Genomic DNA, 23077 nt, shown 5'->3' on the forward strand with positions numbered 1-23077 from the left:
CCCTGCTTTTCTCATCAATCCATTTACATTTGACCGACCGCAGGGCAAAAGACAGATTTATTTTTGGCAGTCGGTTCCCCATCGGCGAGTTTAACTCCCTCGCCACCTCTCCCCATACACATCCGCCTGGTTAACCCTCTAACCCCCCTCTCCCCATCCACACATATCAGCAGCTGTTCCCCGTTGGAGATGATCAACATTATCACACACCTCTCCCCATCCTCACACACTGGCTAGATGGAAATGCATTTGCACATCTAACTGACCCAGACTCAGATTCAAGACCAGATTCAGATATTATATATTACTAGACCAAGTGCAGACGCATTGGGTCCGTCTTCCCCAACGGCGTTTGCGGGGAGGGGTGGAGAGTGAGGGGGGGGGGAGGGAGAGGGGGAGAGGGGGGGGGGGTAAGGGGGTGGGGTAGAGAGGGATGGGGTGAGAGGAGGAGGGGGGAGAAGGAGAAGAGAGGGAGGGGATGGAGAGAGAGGGAGGGGGAGATGTGTGGGGTAGGGGAGAGAGGAGGAAGAGTGTGGAGGGGGAGGGGGAAGAGAGTGGAGAGGGGGGGGAGGGGGGGGAGAGAGGGAGAGGGGGGGTGAGGGAAGAAAGGGATGGGGGTGGGAGGAGGGTGAGGAGAGGGAGGAGGAGAGGGGGTGGGGGAGGGAGATGAGAGAGGGAAGGGGGGAGGGGGGAGGAGAGGAGTGGGGGAGGTGAGGAGGGAGGGGAGGAGGGAGATGGGGGGAGGGGAGGGGGGACGAGTGTGGAGGGAGGGGGAGGAGAGAGGAAAGAGGGGGGTAGGGAGAGTGGGGGGGGGAGGGGGGGGGGAGAGGAGAGTGGAAGAGTGGGAAAGGGGGGGGGAGATGGGAGGGAGGAGTGGTGGAAGAGGGTCAGAGGGGTAGGGGGGAGGGGTGGGGTTAGAGAGCGGAGGGGGGGAGGGGGAGGGGGGGAGAGGGGGTGGGGTGGAGGAGAGAAGAAGGGGAGGTAGGGGGGAGTGGTGGAAGAGGGACAGAGGGGAAGGGGGAAGGGGGGGGGAGAGGGAAGGGGGGGGGGGGGGGGGGTAGAGGTGAGAAGGAGGGTGGGGGAGAGAGGGATGGGTGGGAGAGGGGAGAGGGGTAAGGAGAGGGGAAACATAGAAAATAGGTGCAGGAGTAGGCCATTCGGCCCTTCGAGCCTGCACTGTCATTCAATATGATCATGGCTGATCATCCAACTCAGTATCCTGTACCTGCCTTCTCTCCATACCCCCTGATCCCTTTAGCCACAAGGGCCACATCTAACTCTCTCTTAAATATAGCCAATGAACTGACCTGAACTACCTTCTGTGGCAGAGAAGTCCAGAGATTCACCACTCTCATCTCGGTCCTAGAAGATTTCCCCCTTATCCTTAAACTGTGAACCTTGTTCTGGACTTCCCCAACATTGGGAACAATCTTCCTGCATCTAGCCTGTCCAACCCCATAAAAATGTTGTAAGTTTGTATAAGACCCTCAATCTTCTAAATTCTAGCGAGTACAAGCCGAGTCTATCCAGTCTTTCTTCATATGAAAGTCCTGACATCCCAGGAATCAGTCTGGTTAACCTTCTCTGTACTCCCTCCATGGCAAGAATGGTAAGGGAGATGGAGAGGGGGGAGGAGAGAGGGGTGGGGGAGAGGAAGAGATAGGGGAGGGGGGAAAGAGGGTGTGGGGGAGGGGGAGAGAGGGTGGGGGAGGGGGGGAGGGAGGGGAGGAGGGAGATGGGGAGGGGGAGAGAGGGGGAAGAGTGTGGGAGGGAGGGGGGAAGAGTGGGGAGAGGGAGGAAGGGGGGGGGGGGGGAGAGAGGAATGGGGGGTGGGAGGAGTAGGGGAGGAGGAGGGGGGTGAGGAGAGGGAGATGATGGAGGGGGGAGGACAGAGGGGGGGGGGGAGGGGGAGGAGGAGGAATGGGGGAATGGGGAGAGTGGTGTGGGGGGAGAGTGGTGAGGGAGGGGATGGGGGGGAGGGAGGGGAGGATTGCGGGGAAGGAAGATTGGGGAAGGAGGAGGAGGGAGGGGGGTGGGGGGCGAGAAGTGGAAGAGTAGGGAGGAAGGAGGAGGAAGGGGGAGAGAGGGGTAGGGGGGTGGTGGAAGAGGGGCAGAGGGGAGGGAAGGGGGCGGGGGAGGGAGGAAAAACGGCTCCTCACCCATATTCACATGGACTCCCCCACCTGCAAGCTCGCATCTAAATTCACCTTTTTACTGGACAACTTCTCTCTCACTCAGCACGTCACCTTTCCCACCCATGACAAAGGTCACATCCTTGACCTGGTCTGCTCCACAAATCAACCGGTACTCGACCTCCATCCTTGCCTCTTCCCCCTCTCTGATCATAAGCTTATACGGTTCACCATCCCTTCTCCGACACCTCACCCCCGCTTCCTCCGAGAAATCACCTTCCGTAATCTAAAATCCATTGATCCCCTCCATCTCTCTGACCTCCTCTCCACCACTCTCCCCCTGGACTCAGCCCCCATCTCACCTGATGATCTCACAAACCATCTCAACTCCACCTTGTCTACCTCCCTTAACACTATGGCCCCCCTCAAAACAAGAACCGTAACTTTCAACACATCTTCACCCTGGTACACAACTGCACTTCGTAAGCTGAAACAGACTGGTCGCCGACTTGAACGACTCACAAAGAAATCATCTCTCACAGTCCACCATGAAGCTTACAAACTCCACCTCACTGCCTACAAAGATGCCCTCATTGCTGCAAAATCTGCCTACCTCTCCTCCATATTCACTGATCCCTGCCTAAACCACAGAACCCTCTTCTCCACAGTGGGCAACCTCCTCGAGCCTCGAGCCAACACTCTCCCTACCTCTACTCCGGATCTCTGCAACTCATTCCTCCACTTTTTCGCTGATAAAATCAGCACCATCTATCAATCTTTATCCCCTGTACCCGACTCCCCAGCATCTACTCCACCACCTATCAAGGCCCCTCCTTTCAACATCTCCACTGACCTCCTTACCCCTCCTCCACACTGCTTCCTCTCCAAGTTTGACCTGGTCACCCCTATTGAAATCTCCAAACTCATCAGCTCTTCCAAACCCACTACCTGCTCCCTCGACCCTCTCCCCACTCCCCTGCTGAAGTCCTGCCTCCCCGTTCTCTGCCCCTACCTCACTAATCTCTTCAACTCCTCATTGTCCCAAGGAATTGTCCCCTCCGCTTTCAAAACTGCTGCTGTTACACCAATCTTAAAGAAACCTGGTCTTGATCCCTCCTCTCTCATTAACTACCGCCCAATCTCAAACCTCCCCTTTCTTTCAAAAACCCTGGAGCGTATAGTTGCGTCGCCCCCTACACATCAACGGCGAGTGTGTGGAGAGGGTCAACACCTTCCGGTTTCTCGGTGTCCATATCGCTGTTGATATCTCCTGGACAGACAACACGACAGCGGTCATCAAGAAGGCTCAGCAGCGGCTGCACTTCCTGAGGGTCCTCAGGAAGCACAACCTGGACTCTAACCTGCTGCTGACCTTCTACCGCTCGTCCATCGAGAGCCTGCTGACATACTGCATTACAGCATGGTAGGGCAGCTGCACCATGGCAGACAGGGAGAGGCTTCAGAGGGTAACCAGGACAGCGCAGAGGATCATTGGCTGCCCTCTCCCTTCCCTGATGGACATCTACACCTCCCGCTGCCTTAGCAGGGCAAAGAAGATCATCAAAGACAGCTCCCATCCTGCGTTTGGACTGTTCGACCTGCTGCCCTCTGGAAGGCGCTATAGGTGCATCAAATCCAGGACAAACAGACTCAGGAATAGTTGCTTTCCGAGAATTATATCTACTATAAATTCAAATTCACACATGCACTGATTACACCGCCCAACACGGACTTCCATCTGTATATATGTATATATGAATGTAGCGCCGCAGAATTTGTGCACCTATTCCCACCCCCCCCCCCCATCTCCCTTCTGTTTTTTGTTTTTCTCTCTTGTTTTTTGTGCTAAATTGTATGTATGCACTGAGTACGAGCAGCTTTCAGTTTCACTGTACATGTATAGTGACAATAAATGGCATATCTATATATATCTATCTTCATTCCCACCTCCTTGCGTATAACCTACTTGAACCCCTCCAATCTGGCTTTCACCCCCTCCATAGCACAGAAAACTGCTCTCCTCAAAGTCCTCAACGACCTCCTCACCTCTGCTGACACTGGTTCCCTCAACATCTTCATCCTCCTCGACCTGAGCGCAGCCTTCGATACAGTGAACTATAACATCCTGCTCACCAGACTCAAAGACCTCGGCATTGAAGGCTCTGCACTCAGCTGGCTCCGTTCCTACCTTTCCAACAGATCCCACTTCATCTCTCTCCACAACCACACCTCTGCTACAGCCACAGTCACTCAAGGCGTTCCCCAAGGCTCCGTACTCGGCCCCCTCCTCTTCATCATCTACATCATCTTGGTCAGATACTCCGCCACTTCAACCTGGACTTCCACTATTACGCTGATGACACCCAGATCTACCTCGGCACCAAATCCCCCCACCCCCCCCCCCCCCCCCCCCCCTCCCATATTAACTACTGTTTGTCAGCTATAAAAACCTGGATGCAACATAACTTCCTCAAACTCAACAGCGATAAGACAGAATTCCTCCTCTCATAGGCTCCAGATCCACACTAAGCAAAATCAATAACCCCACTCTCACCATCGACGGCACCACTGTCTCCCCATCTCCCCAGGCCCGCAACCTTGGCGTGATCTTTGATTCCACCCTCTCCCTTGAATCTCACATCTGCCATGTCGTTAAAACTTCCTTCTTTCACCTCCGCAACATCGCCAAACTCAAACCCTCTCTCACACCTCCCGCTGCTGAAAGACTCATCCATGCCTTCATCTCCTCCCGACTGGACTACTGCAACTCACTTCTCCTTGGCATCAGCTCCACCTACATCAACCGACTCCAACTGGTCCAGAACGCAGCCGCCCGACTCATCACCCACACCAAATCCTGGCATCACATCACTCCAATCCTCAAACAACTTCACTGGCTTCCCATCTCCCACCGGATCACCTACAAAATCCTGGTCCTCACCTACAAAGCCCTCCACCATCTGGCCCCCCCATATCTCACTGACCTCCTCTCCCCCTACCAACAACCCTCACGGTCCCTCAGATCCACATCAGCCGGTCTCCTCTCCATCCACAAGTCCAACCTCCGCAGTTTTGGGGACAGAGCCTTCTCCAGGGCAGCTCCCAGGCTCTGGAACTCCCTCCCCCAACTGATCCGCAATTCCATGTCCCTCACCATCTTCCAGTCCCGCCTCAAGGCCCATCTCTTCACCTCTGCCTATCCTTAGCCCCACGTCCCCCTCCCTTTTCATCTGTGCTTGAATTGCCTCATATTGTGTTTTAAATTGAATTCTGTCTTTACTTTGTGTACTAGTCATGTCTCTACTATTAATTTCATTCCGTTTACATGTTTTTCCTCTACTTGTTAAATTTTTGTAATGTGTCCTTGAGACTCTTGAAAGGCGCCCATAAATAAAATTTATTATTATTATTATTAGAATGGTGGTGAACGTTCCATCGTGTGATGTCACAATGCCCAATGCTCACAGATGTCCAATCAGAATGGAACCATTTACATATGCCTTTGAACCAGCCTCAGCCCCACCCTCCCCCCCACCCCCCGCAGCCTGTGTCGAAGCTCGTCATCATGTGTGTGGGAATAGAGAAAGAGGATTGTGGGTGAAAGGGAATGGGGAACAGATGGACTGTCCCTACCCCTCCCCCTCCCACCCCACTATTTCCCCTCTCTCCCCACCCACCCCTGGGGCTGCTGCAAAGGCCTATGTAAATTGATCTATTCCGATTGGACATCTGTGTGCATTGGGCATTGTGACATCACACGATGGAACGTTCACCAACATTCTATGGGTGAGGAGCAGTTTTCTTTTGAAATTTTGGGGGGGGGGGGGGGGGGTGGAGAAGAATTTTATTAAAAATGTGTACATAAACACGACGAAATTTAATCAGGAGTGGATACTTGGAATGAAAAGTGAAATCTCTACCAAAATGGAAAAAATCTGGGTGTTTCTGCGTCTGGTGTTGGCGTAGCAACGAATCAGAGGCTGACAGCCACAAGTCAGGCAGGCAGCCGGCAGATAGAAGATACCGGAGTGCAATGAGACTCATTGTTCACACGAAGGACATGACTGTATAGGTTAGTCACCATAACGATAAATTCAACAATTCCAACAATGGCAAAACAGCAGAAATGTGCAAAGTTTGTAGTGCAATCTAAAGAAGTGCAAAAAATACTAACGTGTAAAAATGGAGCAACCAAATTAATGTGCAGTTAAGAGTACATAGCAGTAACTCCGGGAAAGGGGTGTGAAGGTGGTCGAGAACAGAGCAGTTGCCACACCAGGCTTAGATGCATTCCATCAGAATAATTTCTATAGCATATAATTTGATAAACAGATCTACAGACATTTATACTCCCAAAAAGTGAATGGGAATTAGAAGATCAAAGAGGCCAGGAGATTGCAGACAGCTGCAGGACTAATGGGGTTGTCAAAGTATGGAATATTACCTATCCCAATATTGATTGGGACTCTGATAGTAGACGTTGTATATATGTATTTCAGCAAAGGTTCGGGATAGTCGGCTGGATCATATATGATCCAAAGAGAGCAAGCCAATTGGATAAAAAAAATTGGCTTCATGAAAGGAAGCAGATGATGGAAGGTTGTTTTTTTGGACTGGAGGCCTGTGACTAGTGGTGTGCCCCAGGGTTTGTTGTGGACCCATTTTTGTTCCTCATCTACATCAATGATTTGGATGAAAAACGTACGAGGCATGATTGGTAAGTTTGCAGATGACAATAAGTGGGTGGTATTGTAGGTTGTGAAGATGGTTGTCAAAAATTGCAGAAATATCTTGATCGGTTGGGCAGGTGGGCTGAGGAATGGTTGATGGAGTTTAATGCAGATAAGTACAAGGTGTTGCATTTTTGAAAGTCTAACCAGGGCAGGAGAGTGAATGGCCAGGCTATGGAGAGTGTTGTAGAGCAGAGGGATCTTGGAATGCAGGGACAGTTCCTTGTAAGTGGCGATAAAGAAGGCTTTTGGCATGTTGGCCATCATCAGTCAGAGTTTTAGTATAGAAGTTGGGAAGTCATGTGGCAGTTGCACAAAACTTGTGAGGCCACATTTAGAGTATTTTGTTCAGTTCTGGTCACCTCGTTGTATGAAAGATATTGTTCAGCTAGAAAGGGGGCAAAGATTTACGAGGATGCCGTCAGGACTCGAGGGCCTGAGGTATAAGGAGCGGTAGAGCAGGCTAGGACAATAGGTGCAGGAGTAGTCCATTCGGCCCTTTGAGCCAGCAACGCCATTCAATGTGAACATGGCTGATCATCCAAAATCAGTACCCCATTCTTGCCTTCTCCCCATATCCCTTGACTCGGCTATCTTTAAGAGCTCTATCTAACTCTCTCTTGAAAGCATCCAGAGAACCAGCCTCCATCGCCCTCTGAGGCAGAGAATTCCACAGACTTACAACTCTCTGTGTGAAAAAGTATTTCCTCATCTCCGTTTTTAAACTGTGGCCCCTGGTTCTGAGCTCCCCCAACATCGGAAACATGTTTCCTGCCTCTAGCATGTCCAAACCCTTAATAATCATATATGTTTCAAAAAGATTCCCTCTCATCATTCTAAATTCCAGAGTATACAAGCACAGCCACTCCATTCTTTCAACATATGACAGTCCCGCCATCCCGGGAATTAACCTGGTGAACCTACGCTGCATTCCCTCAATAGCAAAAATGTTCTTCCTCAAATTTGGGACAGAAACTGCACACAATACTCCAGGTGTGGTCTCACTAGGGTGCTGTACAACTGCAGAAGGACCTCTTTGCTCCTTTACTCAAATCCTCGTGTTATGAAGGCCAACATGCCATTCACTTTCTTCACTGCCTGCTGGACCTGCATGCTTACTTTTAGTGACTGGTGAACAAGGACCCCCAGATCTCATTGTACTTACTCTTTTCCCAACGACACCATTTAGATAATAATCCACCTTCCTGTTTTTGCCACCAAAGTGGATAACCTCACATTTATCCACATTAAACTGCATCTGCCATGCATCTGCCCACTCACCCAACCTGTCCAAGTCACCCTGCATCCTCATAGCATCCCCCTCACAGTTCACACTGCCACCCAGCTTTGTGTCATCTGCAAATTTGATTATGTTACTTTTAATCCCTTCATCTAAATCATTAATATATATTGTAAATAGCTGCAGTTCCAGCACCGAGCTTTGCGATATCCCACTAGTCACTGCCTGCCATTCTGGAAGAGACACGTTAATCCAATCTCTTTGTTTCCTGTCTGACAACCACTTCTCTATCCATGTCAGCACTCTACTCCCAATACCATGTGTCTAATTTTGCCCACTAATCTCCTATGTGGAACCTTATCAAATGCTTTCTGAAAGTCCAGGTACACTACATCCACTGGCCCTCCCTTGTCCATTTTCCTAGTTACACTCTCAAAAAATCTAGATTAGTCAAGCATGATTTCCCCTTGTAAATCCATGCGGACCGATCCTGTTACTGCTATCCAATTGTGCCGCTATTTCATCTTTTATAATTGACTCCAGCATATTCCCCACCACCGATGTCAGGCTAACTGGTCTATAATTCCCTGTGTTCTCTCTCCGGCCTTTCTAAAAAAGCGGGATAACATTAGCTACCCTCCAATCCACAGGAACTGATCCTGAATCTATAGAACATTGGAAAATTATCACCAATGCGTCCACGATTTCTAGAGCCACTTCCTTAAGAATCCTGGGATGCAGACCATCAGGCCCTGGGTATTTATCAGCCTTCAGTCCCATCAGTCTACCCAACACCACTTCCTGCCTAATGTGAATTTCCTTCAGTACCTCCGTCACCCTAGATTCTCTGGCCACTAGTACATCAGGGAGATTGTTTGTGTCCTCCTTAGTGAAGACGGATCCAAAGTACTAGTTCAACTTGTCTGCCATTTTGTTTTTCCCATAATAAATTCAACCTTTTCAGTCCTCAAGGGTCCAATTTTGGTCTTAACTAATTTTTTCCTCTTCACATACCTAAATAAGCTTTTACTATCCACCTTTATATTCTTGGTTAACTTACCTTCATACCTTCAACCAGCGCAGGACATTCTCTATGAATGGTAGGGCACTGGTGGGTATTGCAGGGCAGAGGGAGAGAGTCATTGGGCCACTCAGTATGTGAACAGGCCCTTTGGCCCAACTAGCTCTTGCCAACCAAGATTCCCCATGTGCATTAGTCCCCACCTTCCTGCATTTGGCCAATATCCCTCTAAACCTTTCCCATCCATGCACCGGTGCAAATCTGTTAAATGTTGTTATTGTACCTGCCTCTCCTACCTCCTCTGGCAACTTGTTCCATATACCCGCCTCTCAGGTTCCTATTAAATTAGCATATCAAGAGGACTGGAATACAAAGACTGAGATGTAATGCTGAGGCTATATAAGGCACTGGTCAGGCCCCATTTGAAGTACTGTGAGGAAATCTGGGCCCCATATCTGTGGAAGGATGGGCTGGCTCTGGAGAGGGTCTAGAGGAGGTTTGCAAGAATGATTCCAGGACTGAGTGGGATGGCATATGATGAGCATTTGACAGCACTAGGCCTCTACTCGCTGGAGTTTAGAAGGTTGATGGGGGGTGGGCCTCATTGAAACTTACAAAATAATGAAAGGCACAGTTTGAGTGGATGTGGAAAGGGTGTTTCCACGGGTGGGAGAGTCTAGGACCAGAGGTCATAGCCTCAGAATTAAAGGGCACTCTTTCAAAAAGGTAATCTGTGGAACTCATTGCCACAGAGGGCTGTGGAGGCCAAGTCAGTGGATATTTTTAAGGCAGGGATGGACAAGTTCTTGATTAGAATAGGTGTCAAGGGTTATGGGTAGAAGGCAGGAAAATGGGATTAGGTGGCAGAGGTCAGCTGTGATTGAATGGCGGAGTGGACTCGATGAGCCAAATGTCCCAATTCTACTCCTATAACATGAACTTGCAAATCCTTTCCCTCTCATGTTAAACCTATGAACTCTGGTTCTTGACTCTCCTATTCTGGGTAAAAGACTATGTGCATGTACTCTATCTATTTCCCATAATCTTATACACCTCAATAAGTTCATCACTCATCCACCTGCATGCCAAGAAAAAGGTTTTGTCTGCCAAACCTCTTCCTATAGCTCAGGACTCCAAGTCCTGGCAACATCCTCGTACATTTTCTCTGCACTATTTCAAGCTTAACAATATCTTACCGATAGTAGGATGACCAAAACTGAAGATGAAACTCCAAATATGGCCTCCGCAACATCTTGTACAACTGTAACATAACATCCTATTTACTATTCTCAATACTTTGGCTGGAAGATCAATGTACCAAAGCCTTCTTGACCATCCTATTTACCTTTGACGCAACTCCAAGGAACTGTATACCTGCATTTCTAGATCCCTCTTCACAGCTCTGTCATTCACTGTGAAAGATCTGTCCTGGTTGGACTTCCCAAAGTGCAACACCTCACACTCATCGGGTGAACATCTGGGAAGATTGGAGGGGAGGCTGGCTGGACTATGGTACCTTCCTCAACTTTGGTACCACTGTGTTGTGTTGTGCTTGGAGAAACTCAGTGGACTTCAGCAGCATCTATGGAGCAAAGGAAATAGGCAACGTTTCGGGCCGAAACCCTTCTTGACTGATCGGGGAACTTATTTTGTGGGCGGGGACAAGAAAGACAAAAAGGAGGAGGAATACGAAGGCTGGGGGATGGGAGGAGACAGCAGGGGGGCTGAGGAGGGGGAGGAGACAGCAAGGACTAACAAAATTGGGAGAATTCGATGTTCATGCCCCCGGGATGCAGACTCCCCAAACGGAATATGAGGTGCTGTTCCTCCAATTTCCGGTGCTGCTCGCTGTGGCCATGGAGGAGACCCAGGACAGAGAGGTCGGAGACGGAGTGGGAGGGGGAGTTGAAGTGCTGAGCCACCGGGAGGTCAGCTTGGTTATTGCGGACCGAGCGGAGGTGTTCGGCGAAACGATCGCCCCACCTCCGCTTGGTCTCACCGATACAGATCTGCTGACATCTAGTGCAGCGGACGCAATAGATGAGGTTGGAAGAGATGCAGGTAAGCCTCTGTCGCACCTGGAACGATTGCTTGGGTCCTTGAACGGAGTCGAGGGGGGAGGTAAAGGGACAAGTGTTGCATCTCTTGCGGTTGCAAGGGAAAGTGCCCGGGGAGGGGGTGGTACGAGAGGGAAGGGAAGAATTGACAAGGGAGTTATGGAGGGAGCGGTCTTTGCGGAAGGCAGATATGGGGGGAGATGGGAAGATGTGGCGAGTGGTGGGGTCACGTTGGAGGTGGCGAAACTGACGGAGGATTACTTTTTGTATGTGACGGCTGGTGGGGTCAAAGGTGAGGACTAGGGGGACTCGGCCCTTGTTGCGAGTGGGGGGATGGGGAGAGAGAGCAGTGTTGCGGGGTATGGAAGAGACCCTGGTGCGAACCTCATTTATGGTGGAGGAGGGGAACCCCCGTTCCCTGAATAATGAGGACATTTCAGATGTCCTTGTGTGGAACGCCTCATCCGTGGAGCAGATGCGGCGTAGACGGAGGAATTGGGAGTAGGGGATGGAGTCCAGGGCGATCGTTTCGCCGAACACCTCCGCTCGGTCCGCAATAACCAAGCTGACCTCCCGGTGGCTCAGCACTTCAACTCCCCCTCCCACTCCATCTCCGACCTCTCTGTCCTGGGTCTCCTCCATGGCCACAGCGAGCAGCACCGGAAATTGGAGGAACAGCACCTCATAGTCCGTTTGGGGAGTCTGCATCCCAGGGGCATGAACATCGAATTCTCCCAATTTTGTTAGTCCTTGCTGTCTCCTCCCCCTCCTCAGCCCCCCTGCTGTCTCCTCCCATCCCCCAGCCTTCGGGCTCCTCCTCCTTTTCCCTTTCTTGTCCCCGCCCACCCCCGTCCCCGATCAGTCTGAAGAAGGGTTTTGGCCTGAAACGTTGCCTATTTCCTTCGTTCCATAGATGCTGCTGCACCCGCTGAGTTTCTCCAGCTTTTTTGTGTAACCTTCGATTCTCTAGCATCTGCAGTTCCCTCTTAAAAACTTTGGTACCACTGTGTTGTGTTGTGGTTATGTTGTGTCGTGGACTTCTGTGTTTGTGCTTTTTTTAAATTTTAATATGTTTTTTTTAATTTATTATTATTTTTTATCTTTTATGATACTTGACTGTAAGGAAAACTTATTTTGTTTTCTCTAATATGAGATAATGACAATAAATTGACTACAATACAAAATACAATTAAACTCCATTAACTTTGCCAAACAGATCAAGAATTGACTGTAATTTTTTGATATCCATCTTTCTTCCCTTTAAAAAAAGCACACTATTAATCATATCTTGTATATTCTCATCCGAATCATTGCTATAAACCACAAACAGCACTGGGCACAGCATTGCTTCCTGAGGCACACCACTAGTCTCAGGCCTCCAGTCCGAGAAACAATCTTCCACCATCACCCTCTGCTTCCTTGCATGAAACCAATTTTCTATCCAGTCGGCTAGCTTTCCCCAGATCCTGTGCGATCCAACCTTCCAAAGCAGCTTACTATGTGGAACATACAAGTGCTTTTCTGGCATCTGTATAGACATCTACAGCTCTGCCCGTGGGGTGGAAGATTGCAACCTTCACGTGGTCCTCCCTGTGTCGACTAATGCAATCAACTCGACGTGCACAAACGGAAGATCAAATAGAACAAGTTGTCCAACAACTTTAGACTGTGCTCTCCACACGATGGAAGAAGCAGAAGCTCTGCCCGTATCAACATTTTTCATTCTTTCTTCAAAAAAACTCAATCAGATTCATGAGACACGATCATTATCCTGAATCAACCCATCTATCTAAATACATAAAAGTCTTATCCCTCAGAATACTCCAGTAACTTGTCTATCACAAGTGTTAGGCTTACGTGCTTTACTTTTCAGCCCTTCTTAAATAAAGCCACCCTCCAATCATTCAGCACCCCACCTGTAGCTAATGATGTTTGACATATCTCAGCCTGATATTTTTTTTCTGGTTTCCTACAGTGTCATATCTACGGATCAGATATATTTGATCAGGCCTGAGAGATTTTACCTTCATACATCTTAGGACCTTCAACACCTCCTCGTCCGTGATACCAACTGCCCTCTAGACACCCATTAACTGTGCCAAGTTCCCCAGACCATGCCCTTTTCCACAGTTCCAGAGGACAAATCCACAGTAAAACCAGAGGACTTTGCCCACTCCTGCGACTTCACACCGAGATGATTGTTTTGCTCTCCGAGGGGGCCTACTCTCTCTATGGTCACCCCGTTTTCCTTAATGGACATAAAATATCTTTCGATTTCCCTTAATATTACCTGCCAGAGCTATCTGCTGCCCCCTTTTTGCTTTCCTGATTTCCTGCCTTAGTATACTCCTCAGTTCCCAAAATTCCTCTAGGAATACACTCCTCCAGGGGGTGATAGAGTGGCCCAATGATCCAGCTTCTGCCTTATAGCGCCAGAGACCTGGGTTCCATTCAGACTGTGCTGTCTGAGCAGAGCTTGTGCGTTTTCCCTGTGACCGTGTGGGGTCTCTCCGGATGCTTCGCTCTCCTCCCACATTCCAAGGACATGCAGGTTTTAGGCCAATTGGCTTCTGCAAAATTGCCCCGAGTGAGAAGGATGAAAGTGGGATAGTAGGTGGATCTAGAAATAATGAATGCATTGGTGATCATTTTCCAATGTTCAATAGATTCAGGGTCAGTTCCTGTGGATTGGGGGATAGCTAATGTTGTCCCACTTTTCAAGAAAGGAGCGAGAGAGAAAACGGGGAATTACAGACCAGTTAGCCTGACATCGGTGGTGTGGAAGATGCTGGAGTCAATAGAAACATATACAATTACTAGACTAAGTGGGACCCGTTGGGTCCCAGCATCACATGGGATGGCTGGTCCCCCTAACGTAATATTCCACCTCTCCACCAATTCCAATATTGGTGGCCAGTGGGGGGGCTTTCTGGAGCGCTAGTATGGGTGTTGTGTGCTGTACAGACTGGTTTCTAGAGGGCTAGTATGGACATTGCGGGCCGAATGGATTCTTGGGCTGCCCGCTCAGTCACTCAAGCCTGTTGTGCTGGCAGCTCACTCACTCATGGCTGGTGGGCTGGCAGTTGACTTACGGCTATTCCTTGAAATTCCATTTCAAGCAGAGTGCAAGGCCACCAAATTCAAGTGCAGTTTCTTACCACTTCAAGCAGGGAGCAAGGCCACCAAATTCAAGTGCAGTTTCATACCATTTGAAGCAGTGTGCAAGGCCACTAAAGACAGCTATTCGTGACCTCTCCCTCCTCCATCTTGCAGAGACTGAGCCATGCCCACACTTCTGGGTTTTATAGTCCCTCCCACCTCCCACCAGAAGGCGCGTGGCATTCATGGTGTGATTGACAGGAGAGAGAATCTCAACATTTTATAAACACTAATAACTCTTTCATTTTTCATTGATGGGAAAATTCCTTGGCACCTGATGACTGAGTAAGATGGCCAAAAATCACAGCCATATGTGGTAGCGTTTTTTCTAAAATCAATATAAAGTGCAACCAGGAAGTGGTCAAGATTAGACTTTTAATTATATAGAAGGCAAGGCAACTTTAATTAGGCAAGGCAATTTTAATAAGGCAATACAGTTTTAGCATTTCCAAACCAAAGGCAACACAGCTTTAGCATTTCCAAACTATATTTTCAAACCACATTAAGGGTACTGACAGGTCAGTAAAACCACTCACAGTTTAGTAGACATGTGTTCAGTGTTATTCACAGCTCAGACTGAGAGACGTGACTCTCTCGCTCCCCCATCTTGCAGAGACTCACTGAGGCACTCAATATTTCTGGGTTTTATAGTCCCTCCGGAAGGGGCGTGGCCTTCAGGAGAGAGAATCTCAACATTTTTTAAACACTAATAACGTTTATTTTTCATCGATGGGAAAAATCCTCTTGTCCTGCGCAGCGGAGGGGGATTCTGAGTAAGATGGCCTCCTCCTGCAACTATTTTCTATGTTTCTATATGGGTAATTGATGGTCGGTGTGGATATGGTAGGCTGAAAGTCCTGTTTCCACACACATTATCTCTAAAACTAAAATTGAATCCCAGCTGTCTATGCCTGGTCCACACTTCCTACTTTTTCCTGACGAGCATCTCAATATTTCTCATCATCCAAGCTCCTTATGCCCACCTGTTTTGCCCTTCACTCAAACAGAAACATGCATTCCGTGAACTCCGTCATCACACCTTTAAAAGCATTCCACTTTCAGGCCCTTCCTTTCCCCGCAAATTACTTAGTCCAATCAACTTGAGCAAATTTCTATCTAACACCAAAGTTGGCCTTGCCCCAATTCAGAATTTTAACTCGCTGAGCCACCCTCATTCTATCCATACTCTAGGAGTGTATGTGCATAATTCCCTGAAAGTGGTGGCGTGGGTAGGTAGTGAAGAATGCTTTTAGCATGCTGGTCTTCATCTGGCAGGGGATTGTGTGCAGAATCAGGGCATTATAACACAGTTGTACAAGACATTGGTGATGTCATGGTGCTATAAAAAAGGATGCCATTAAACTGCAAAGTGTGTAGTGATTTATGAGGATGTTACCAGGACACAAGGGCCTGAGCTAACTGAGACATTGTGCAGGTTATGATTTTATTCCGTGGAATGAAGGAGGGGTGATCTCATAAAACCATGAGAGAAATGGACAGATACATGGATAGAAAATGTTTAGAGGGATAAAGGCGAGCCCCAGGCAAATTACCTGCTTAGATGGGGCATCTTGGTCTGAATGCAAGAGTTGAGTTAGCCTGTTTCCATGCTGTATCGCCTGTATGACTCATTAAGAGGGAGAGATTTAAGAGGGCAATCATTTCACTCAGAGTATAGCCTGTATCTGGAACAATCTGCCAGACAAAGCTGTAGAAGTGGATATAATTCCAACTTTGAAGATTTTTGGACCGATATATGAAGTGGAAGCATATAGGCCAATACAGGTAAATGAGACTTGCTCAGAATCCCAACTTGGCTGGCATGAGTAAGTTGAGCCAAAGGGTCTTCTTCTATGGCAACACTCTCTGTAGACGCTACAGAATCTTCTTGGGCGTTTTGCTACTTCTCAGATGCATAAGAAAGTAAATATATGATTACACTTTCTTGATCATCATATCAATGTGAAGAGACCAGGTTAGGTTGATGGTGATATCGATGCCTTGGATTCCTTGCAAAGCAAATGTGGTAAAAGTCAGTCAGATTCCTTATTTTGGAACCAATCTACTGCAGTTGTACAGGGCCCTAGTGAGACCACACCTGGAGTATTGTGTGCAGTTTTGGTCTCCAAATTTGAAGAAGGACATTCGTGCTATTGAGGGAGTGCAGCGTAGATTCATGAGGTTAATTCATGGGATGACATGACTGTCATATGTTGATAGAATAGTGTGGCTGTGCTTGGAGACTGTGGAATTTAGAAGGATGAGAGGGGATCTTATTGAAACATAAGATTATTAAGGGTTTGGACACGGTAGAGACAGGAAACATGTTCCCGATGTTGGGTGAGTCCAGATCCAGGAGCTACAGTTTAAGAATAAGAGGTAAGCCGTTTAGAACGGAGATGAAATTTTTTTTTTCTGTGGGTTGTGAATCTGTGGAATTCTCTACCTCAGAAGGCAGTGGAGACCAATAATCTGGATGCTTTCAAGAGAGAGTTAAAGATAGCAGAGTCAGGGGATGGGGTGAGATAGCAGGAACGGGATACTGATTGTGGATGATCAGCCATGATCATATTGAATGGCGGTGCTGGCTCGAAAGGCCGAATGGCCTACTCTTGCACCCATTGTCCTAGCCTATTGTCTCAGTGAGCGAACGGTCGTTTAGGACAGAGATGGGGTGAAATTACTTTCTCTAGAATTGGGGGATCTCTCCCCCAATGGCTGTGGGGACTCAATCACTGAGTGGATTCAGGAAGAGATCACTGGGAAATTGAATGAATGATGGGATGTGGGGAGGGGTGTGAGTATTAGTGAAGGAGAATGAGGCTGAGTCAGAGATCAGCCATGGTCTCACTGAATGTGGCAGCAGGTATGAGAGGCTGAATGGCCTGTCTGACATCACTTTCCTCCAACATTTTTTAAATGGTTCCTTAATGGAAAGCAGGTTTAGGGATTGGGGAATTGAAATATCTGCTTGACAGGCTGTGCAACCATTTGATGCATTTGCAAAATTGTTTGTTTAGTGAAGTGTGCGGAACAAACTCCCCGGAGACAAGATTGAAAGAGACAGGATGTAAGTGCAGCTGCAGGCACAAATATGTGGTTTGTGGACAAAATCAAGAGAGGGAGATATTCCGGATTGAAACTCACTGTAGGGATCTGTTATTCTACATATGAGGTAGACCCCATCTGCAGTTCACGCATTGAGATGTTATTTTAAATAGAAACCCCCCAAACCCCGTAAATTAATCCCAGCCTCTATCCACTCTCATGATTTGTTATTCTATATATAAATCCCTGAACCCCACAATTAGATCCCAGACTGTAACACACTGCCACGATCTGTCACTCTATATATAAACCTCCCCATCTCACCAAACCCCTGGGTCAGGTTTCCAGCCTGTAACTCACCCCTGAGGATCTGTTATTTTATATATAACCATCCCCTCCCCCCACCCCCCCCCCCCCCCCCCGAACCCTGGGATTATAATCCAGCCTGTGGCCCACTCCCAGGATTTGTTATTCGAAAAACATACTCCCCAAACAACCGTGATTATATACCAGTCTGTAACACATCCAGACACATCCTATATATAATTTAATTGAACCCTTTATTAAATCCCACCCTATACCCCACTCCCATTGATCGGTTTCTGTTAAAACCACATGAACCCCTGGATTAAATCTCAGCCTGCAGCTCACACCAGGGTAGTCTGCTGTTCAGTATATCCCTGATATACCCTGAACCCCTGAATTAGAATCCAGCCTGTAACTCACCACCTCACCCCTGGGTTAGACACGGCCCTGACTCACCCCTGGGTCAGACGTGGCCCTGACTCACCCCTGAGCTGTTGATCCGCACTGATCTCCCTCTTCCTTTCTGTTCCAGGTCAGTGACAGTAATGCCGGTCCGCATACAGAGGATCTGCCTGGCACCAGGACCGGTATGTTCCTCCGGAGGGATGGCAGTACAGCATGGTTCCCCATCCCCTCCCCCTCTACCCCACCCCATCCTCCCACACTATCTCCCTCTCTGTCCTCATTATTTAGTTACCTCCACCAGGTTCCCTCTCAGCCTCTTCTGCTCCAGGTGGTGGCAAGTGATGCTCGTTGATGACTAGGCTGAGTCCACCACTCTCCACAGCCATGGATTCCTGTGCGTTGAATTGCCAGACCAGGCCACGATGCAATCAGTCACAATACTCTCTGGAGTGCATTTGTTGTAGTATTCAGTGACATACAAATGTCTTTAAACTTCTAAGAATGTGCCTTCTTTACGATTGATCCCAGCTGGGCCCAGAACAGGTGGGCAGGAATGTTAAGGTGTTAGCTCTCTCTTCTGTGGAGCCACCAGTGAAAACCGGCACATGTTCTCACAATATTCGTTTCATGGTCAACGATTAATTCCTTGATTTCATTGACGTTGAGTGAGAGGTGGGTGTTGTTGACGCACCATTTAACCACGTGTCCTAACTCTCTCCTATACATTGACTCATCACAACCAACGATGTGGCCAACTGCATTGGCATCATTGCCAAATTTAGAGTTGGCATTGAAGCTGTGCTTAGCCACAACATCATGGGTGTAAAGAGACTAGAGCAGGGAGTTCAGCATGCAGCCTTGACGTGCACCTGTGTTGACGGCAGTGAGGATGACATCGATTGTGGTTACCGATGAGAAAGTCATGGATCCAGCTGCAAAGGGAGGCACAGAGGCTTACGTTTTGGAGCTTGGTGATGAGTGGAAAAAATAATGTTGCCTGCTGAGCTCCCAGTTTCCATCCCTTTATGTTCCTCTCTTTTGACCGACCTGCCTCTCCGTCTCTCAAACCCACCTCAAGCATGTCTTACCTGCTGTGTGTGTGCACATGAATGGCCACACACAGCACATGTTATGTGCATGTGTTGGGGCTCTGTGTGTGCGTGCATGCATGTGTTATGTTTGTGTACACAGTCCATCCATGCAACACAGATGCATTATAAATTCTAGTGTACTGCACCAATAGCAGGAGGCCACTAGCGCAGAGTTGGTCTACCTTGGCCACCACCCCATATGCACAGAGTCATTGAGTCAACCAATACTGAAGCACAGCGTTTCGCCAGACTCTGACCAAGTATCCCACAGAAACCTTCCTAACCATGAACCTGTCTAAATATCTTGTGAATGTTGACATTGTACTCACCTCTCCCACTTCCTCTGGCAGATTGTCATATACCTGCCACCCTTTGTGTGAAAATATTGCCCCACAGGTTGCCTTTAAATCTTTCCCCATTCACCTCAAACCTGTGCCCTCTAGTTTTAGACTCCACTATCCCGAAAAAAAATATTGTGACTATCCACCTTATCTCTGCTCTCATTATTTTATATTCCTCGAACACATCAACCCTCAGCCTCCTTGGGTCCAGGATATAAACCCCAGCCTCTAGAGCCTCTCCTGCCTGTTCCCCACTTCAGACTCCTCCACAGACTTGCTCTTGTAACTGTGAGATGACCAGTGCCAGGGCACTGTTTGCGAAACACTCACTGGTTGGAGAGATCCACATAAGCACAGGTTCAATCCCCCCTCATGTCCATGTGAAACCTCAGTTGTCTTATTCTCAGATCCCTCCCTGCCCGTCTCGATTTCTCTAGAGGGTGGAATCCTCTCAGCTTCTCCCTGGTTGCACCAATACAGAAGTTTTGATAAGATTAGAGTCATAGCGTCAAATATCGTCAAAACACACTGATCAACATGACCCATCTACACTCATCCCGCCTGCCTGCATTTGGCTCATACCCCTCTAAACCTGTCCTATCCAATATATCGTCTCATTTTTCTTAAACATTGCCCTCCTCAACTGCATCCTCTGGCAGCTCGATCTATACACCCACCACCCTTTGTGTGAAAAAATTAGCCCTCAGATTCCTATTCAATCTTCCCCCCTACACCTTAAACCCATGTCCTCTAGTTCTCGAATCCCCTATTCTGTACAAGAGACTGTGCGTCTACCCGATTTATCCCTCTCATGATTTTATACACCTTTATAAGATCACCCCTCTTCATCCTGAGCTCCAACGAATAGAGTCCCAGCAGGCTCAAGCTCTCGTGGGGTGGCACGGTGGCGCAGTGGTAGAGTTGTTGTCTTACAGGGCCTGAGACCCAGGTTCGATCTTGACTACGGGTGCTGTCTGTACAAACTTTGTGTGTTCTCCCCCCATGACCTGCGTGGGTTTTCTCCAGGATCTCCGGTTTCCTCCCACACTCCCAAGACGTACAGTTAATTGGGTTGGTATAATTGTAAATTGTGCAGGATAGTGTTAGTGTGTGGGATTCGCTGGTCAGCATGGACTCGGTCGGCCAAAGTTCCTGTCTCCACGCTTTATCTCTAAACTAAACTCTCCCTTTAGCTCAGGCCCCTGAGCCCTGGAACATCCTTGTTAAATCTTCCCTGTATCATTTCTAACTTGACAACATCTTTCCTATAACACGGTACCCAGATCTGAACACAATACTCTAAATGTGGCCTTACCAATGTCTTACATAGCTGCAACATGACCTCACAACTTCTATACTCAATACTCTTGACTGATAAAGGCCATAGTTTCCTGGGAAGCCACCTTCAAGGAACTATGTACCTGCACTACAACACTCTCCACAGCCCTGCCATTCATTGTGTAGCTCTTGCCCATGTTAGACTTTCCAAATTGCATCACTTCACATTTCTCTGCGTAAGATTGTCCAGTGAGCACTAACTTTGCTCATGAGATGACCGATTCATCCCAGGACCTCCTCTTGCTGTCATCAACACTAGTGGATCCCTTCTGCAATACGGATTCTGCAAAACATCGGTGAGCGTGAACTCCAGGAGAGGTCTCACCAACACCACGACCCTTGTAGTGACACGGCCCCACTGTATCAAAGACCATCAGACCACTTACCCTGGGAATTAGACAGTGTTCCGGAGAGGGTATGCTCCATCCTTCCATATCCCAGCGTTCTGACCCCTCTCTCCATTTACACAACATTCTGCCCACTAGAAGGGGAAACCCATTTTCCCTGTTATCCTTCTCCTCTTGCCAACTAGCCTCCACCTCTCCGCGTCCCTCTGCTCATTCCCTGCACCTTGCTCAGAACCTCAAACCTTTCAGCAAAATCAGCACAGTACGCCTTCTGTTGGTCCACCTCTGACAGTCGAGGCCCCAGCACCGATCCCTGTAGCCTCAGTACAGCATGCCAACCTAAAAATAGGTTCCAGGGATATTCACAGGGAATGTGAGTGCTCTATGAAAATATATGGTTGGACTAATTGGCATTCTTCCCTATCAGAAAGAAATTAAGAAATAAACAACATTGTCTATAGGGTGATTTCACTAAAGGTCACTGGAGCGTAGATCCGCACCCACGTGACCAAAATTCTCAAGTGGAGGACACTCAAGGGTTCCGGTACATGTTAGTGGATGGGAAAAAACGCATTTCCCCACCCATTAAAAACATAGAAAACGGCGAGGTTATGAGCTGCAATTTACTGTGCCAGTCGGGGTGACCGTGAGGCACAGCTACCTAGATTTACAGGAAAAAAAAAGATAGCAAGTAAGGTAAATTCAAGAGGGAACTGAAGGTGCCAAATCGGCGGAAGTGAACAGCCGACATTTGCCGTGGATATTTAAAGGTCCAAAATATCGGGAATTATCGAGTTTGCTCGCTGAATTTCATCAAAAGTAAGTTAATAATGCCTTACTTTTGATGAAATTCAGCGAGCAAACGCGATAATTCCCGATATTTTGGACCTTTAAATATCCACGGCAAATGTCGGCTGTTCACTTCCGCCGGTTTGGCACCTTCAGTTCCCTCTCGAATTTACCTTACTTGCTATCTTTTTTTTTCCTGTAAATCTAGGTAGCTGTGCCTCACGGTCACCCCGACTGGCACAGTAAATTGCAGCTCACAACCTCGCCGTTTTCTATGTTTTTAATGGGTGGGGAAATGCGTTTTTTCCCATCCACTAACACCGGAACCCTCGAGTGTCCTCCACTTGAGAATTTTGGTCACGTGGGTGCGGATCTACGCTCCAGTGACCTTTAGTGAAATCACCCTATTGTCTATTTATCTGAGTTTTCAGTGAGCTGGTACTTCCTCTGTCGACACTGAGCAATCTGCTCTTGTGTAAAAACCCTTTGCTTGGACAGCCAAGAATTGCTTTCACCAAATCAGCTAGGCCGCAGCAGTGCAGAGGTTAATCACTGGACCAATACATAAGAGATGTTGCACAGCGGTAGTGTTGCTGCCTTATAGCGCCAGAGACCAGGGTTTGATCCTGACTATGTATGCTGTCTATACAGAGTTTGTACATTCTCTCTGTGACCGTGCAGGTTTTCTCCGGGTGCTCTGGTTTCCTCCCACGTTCCAAAGACGTGTACTTTTGTAGATTAATTGCTTTCTGTAAATTGTCACAAGTCTGTGAGATAGAACTAGTCTGAATGGGTGAACACTTGTGGGCACGGACTCGGTGGGCTGAAGGGCCTGTTTTCATGCTATATCTCTAAACTAGATCTTAGTTCAAATCCCACCTTTGGGAATTCAAATCCCACCCTACAGCTATAGAATTCCAATTCAGTTAAAAATCTTGGATTAAAACAGAACATCAATCATGCTGATTGCAGAACCATTAAAGTCTCGTTAAAAGTCCATTTGCGGTTGTAATGTCCTCAGGGAAGTGGTTTTGCACCCTCTCCTGGCCAGGCCTGCATCTGAATTCTCCCTT

The 23077-nt window shown here is 48.2% G+C and overlaps 1 protein-coding gene across 3 annotated transcripts in view; it reads left to right on the forward strand.

The window, feature by feature from the left end:
- The window catches only part of LOC129708546 (mitochondrial import receptor subunit TOM40B-like), a 98866-nt gene that overhangs the window by 68819 nt on the left and 6970 nt on the right, over window positions 1-23077 (forward strand). For 2 of the 3 annotated variants that reach the window (XM_055654349.1, XM_055654350.1), the window contains one exon: window positions 18226-18280. The exons of the other annotated variant lie outside the window; for it this stretch is intronic. In XM_055654349.1, the coding sequence (XP_055510324.1) occupies window positions 18226-18280 (55 nt within the window). The remainder of the gene's footprint in view (window positions 1-18225; window positions 18281-23077) is intronic. 3 annotated transcript variants of the gene reach the window in all.

This window comes from Leucoraja erinacea, chromosome 24, assembly GCF_028641065.1.
Source record: "Leucoraja erinacea ecotype New England chromosome 24, Leri_hhj_1, whole genome shotgun sequence".
Lineage (NCBI taxonomy): Eukaryota > Metazoa > Chordata > Chondrichthyes > Rajiformes > Rajidae > Leucoraja > Leucoraja erinaceus.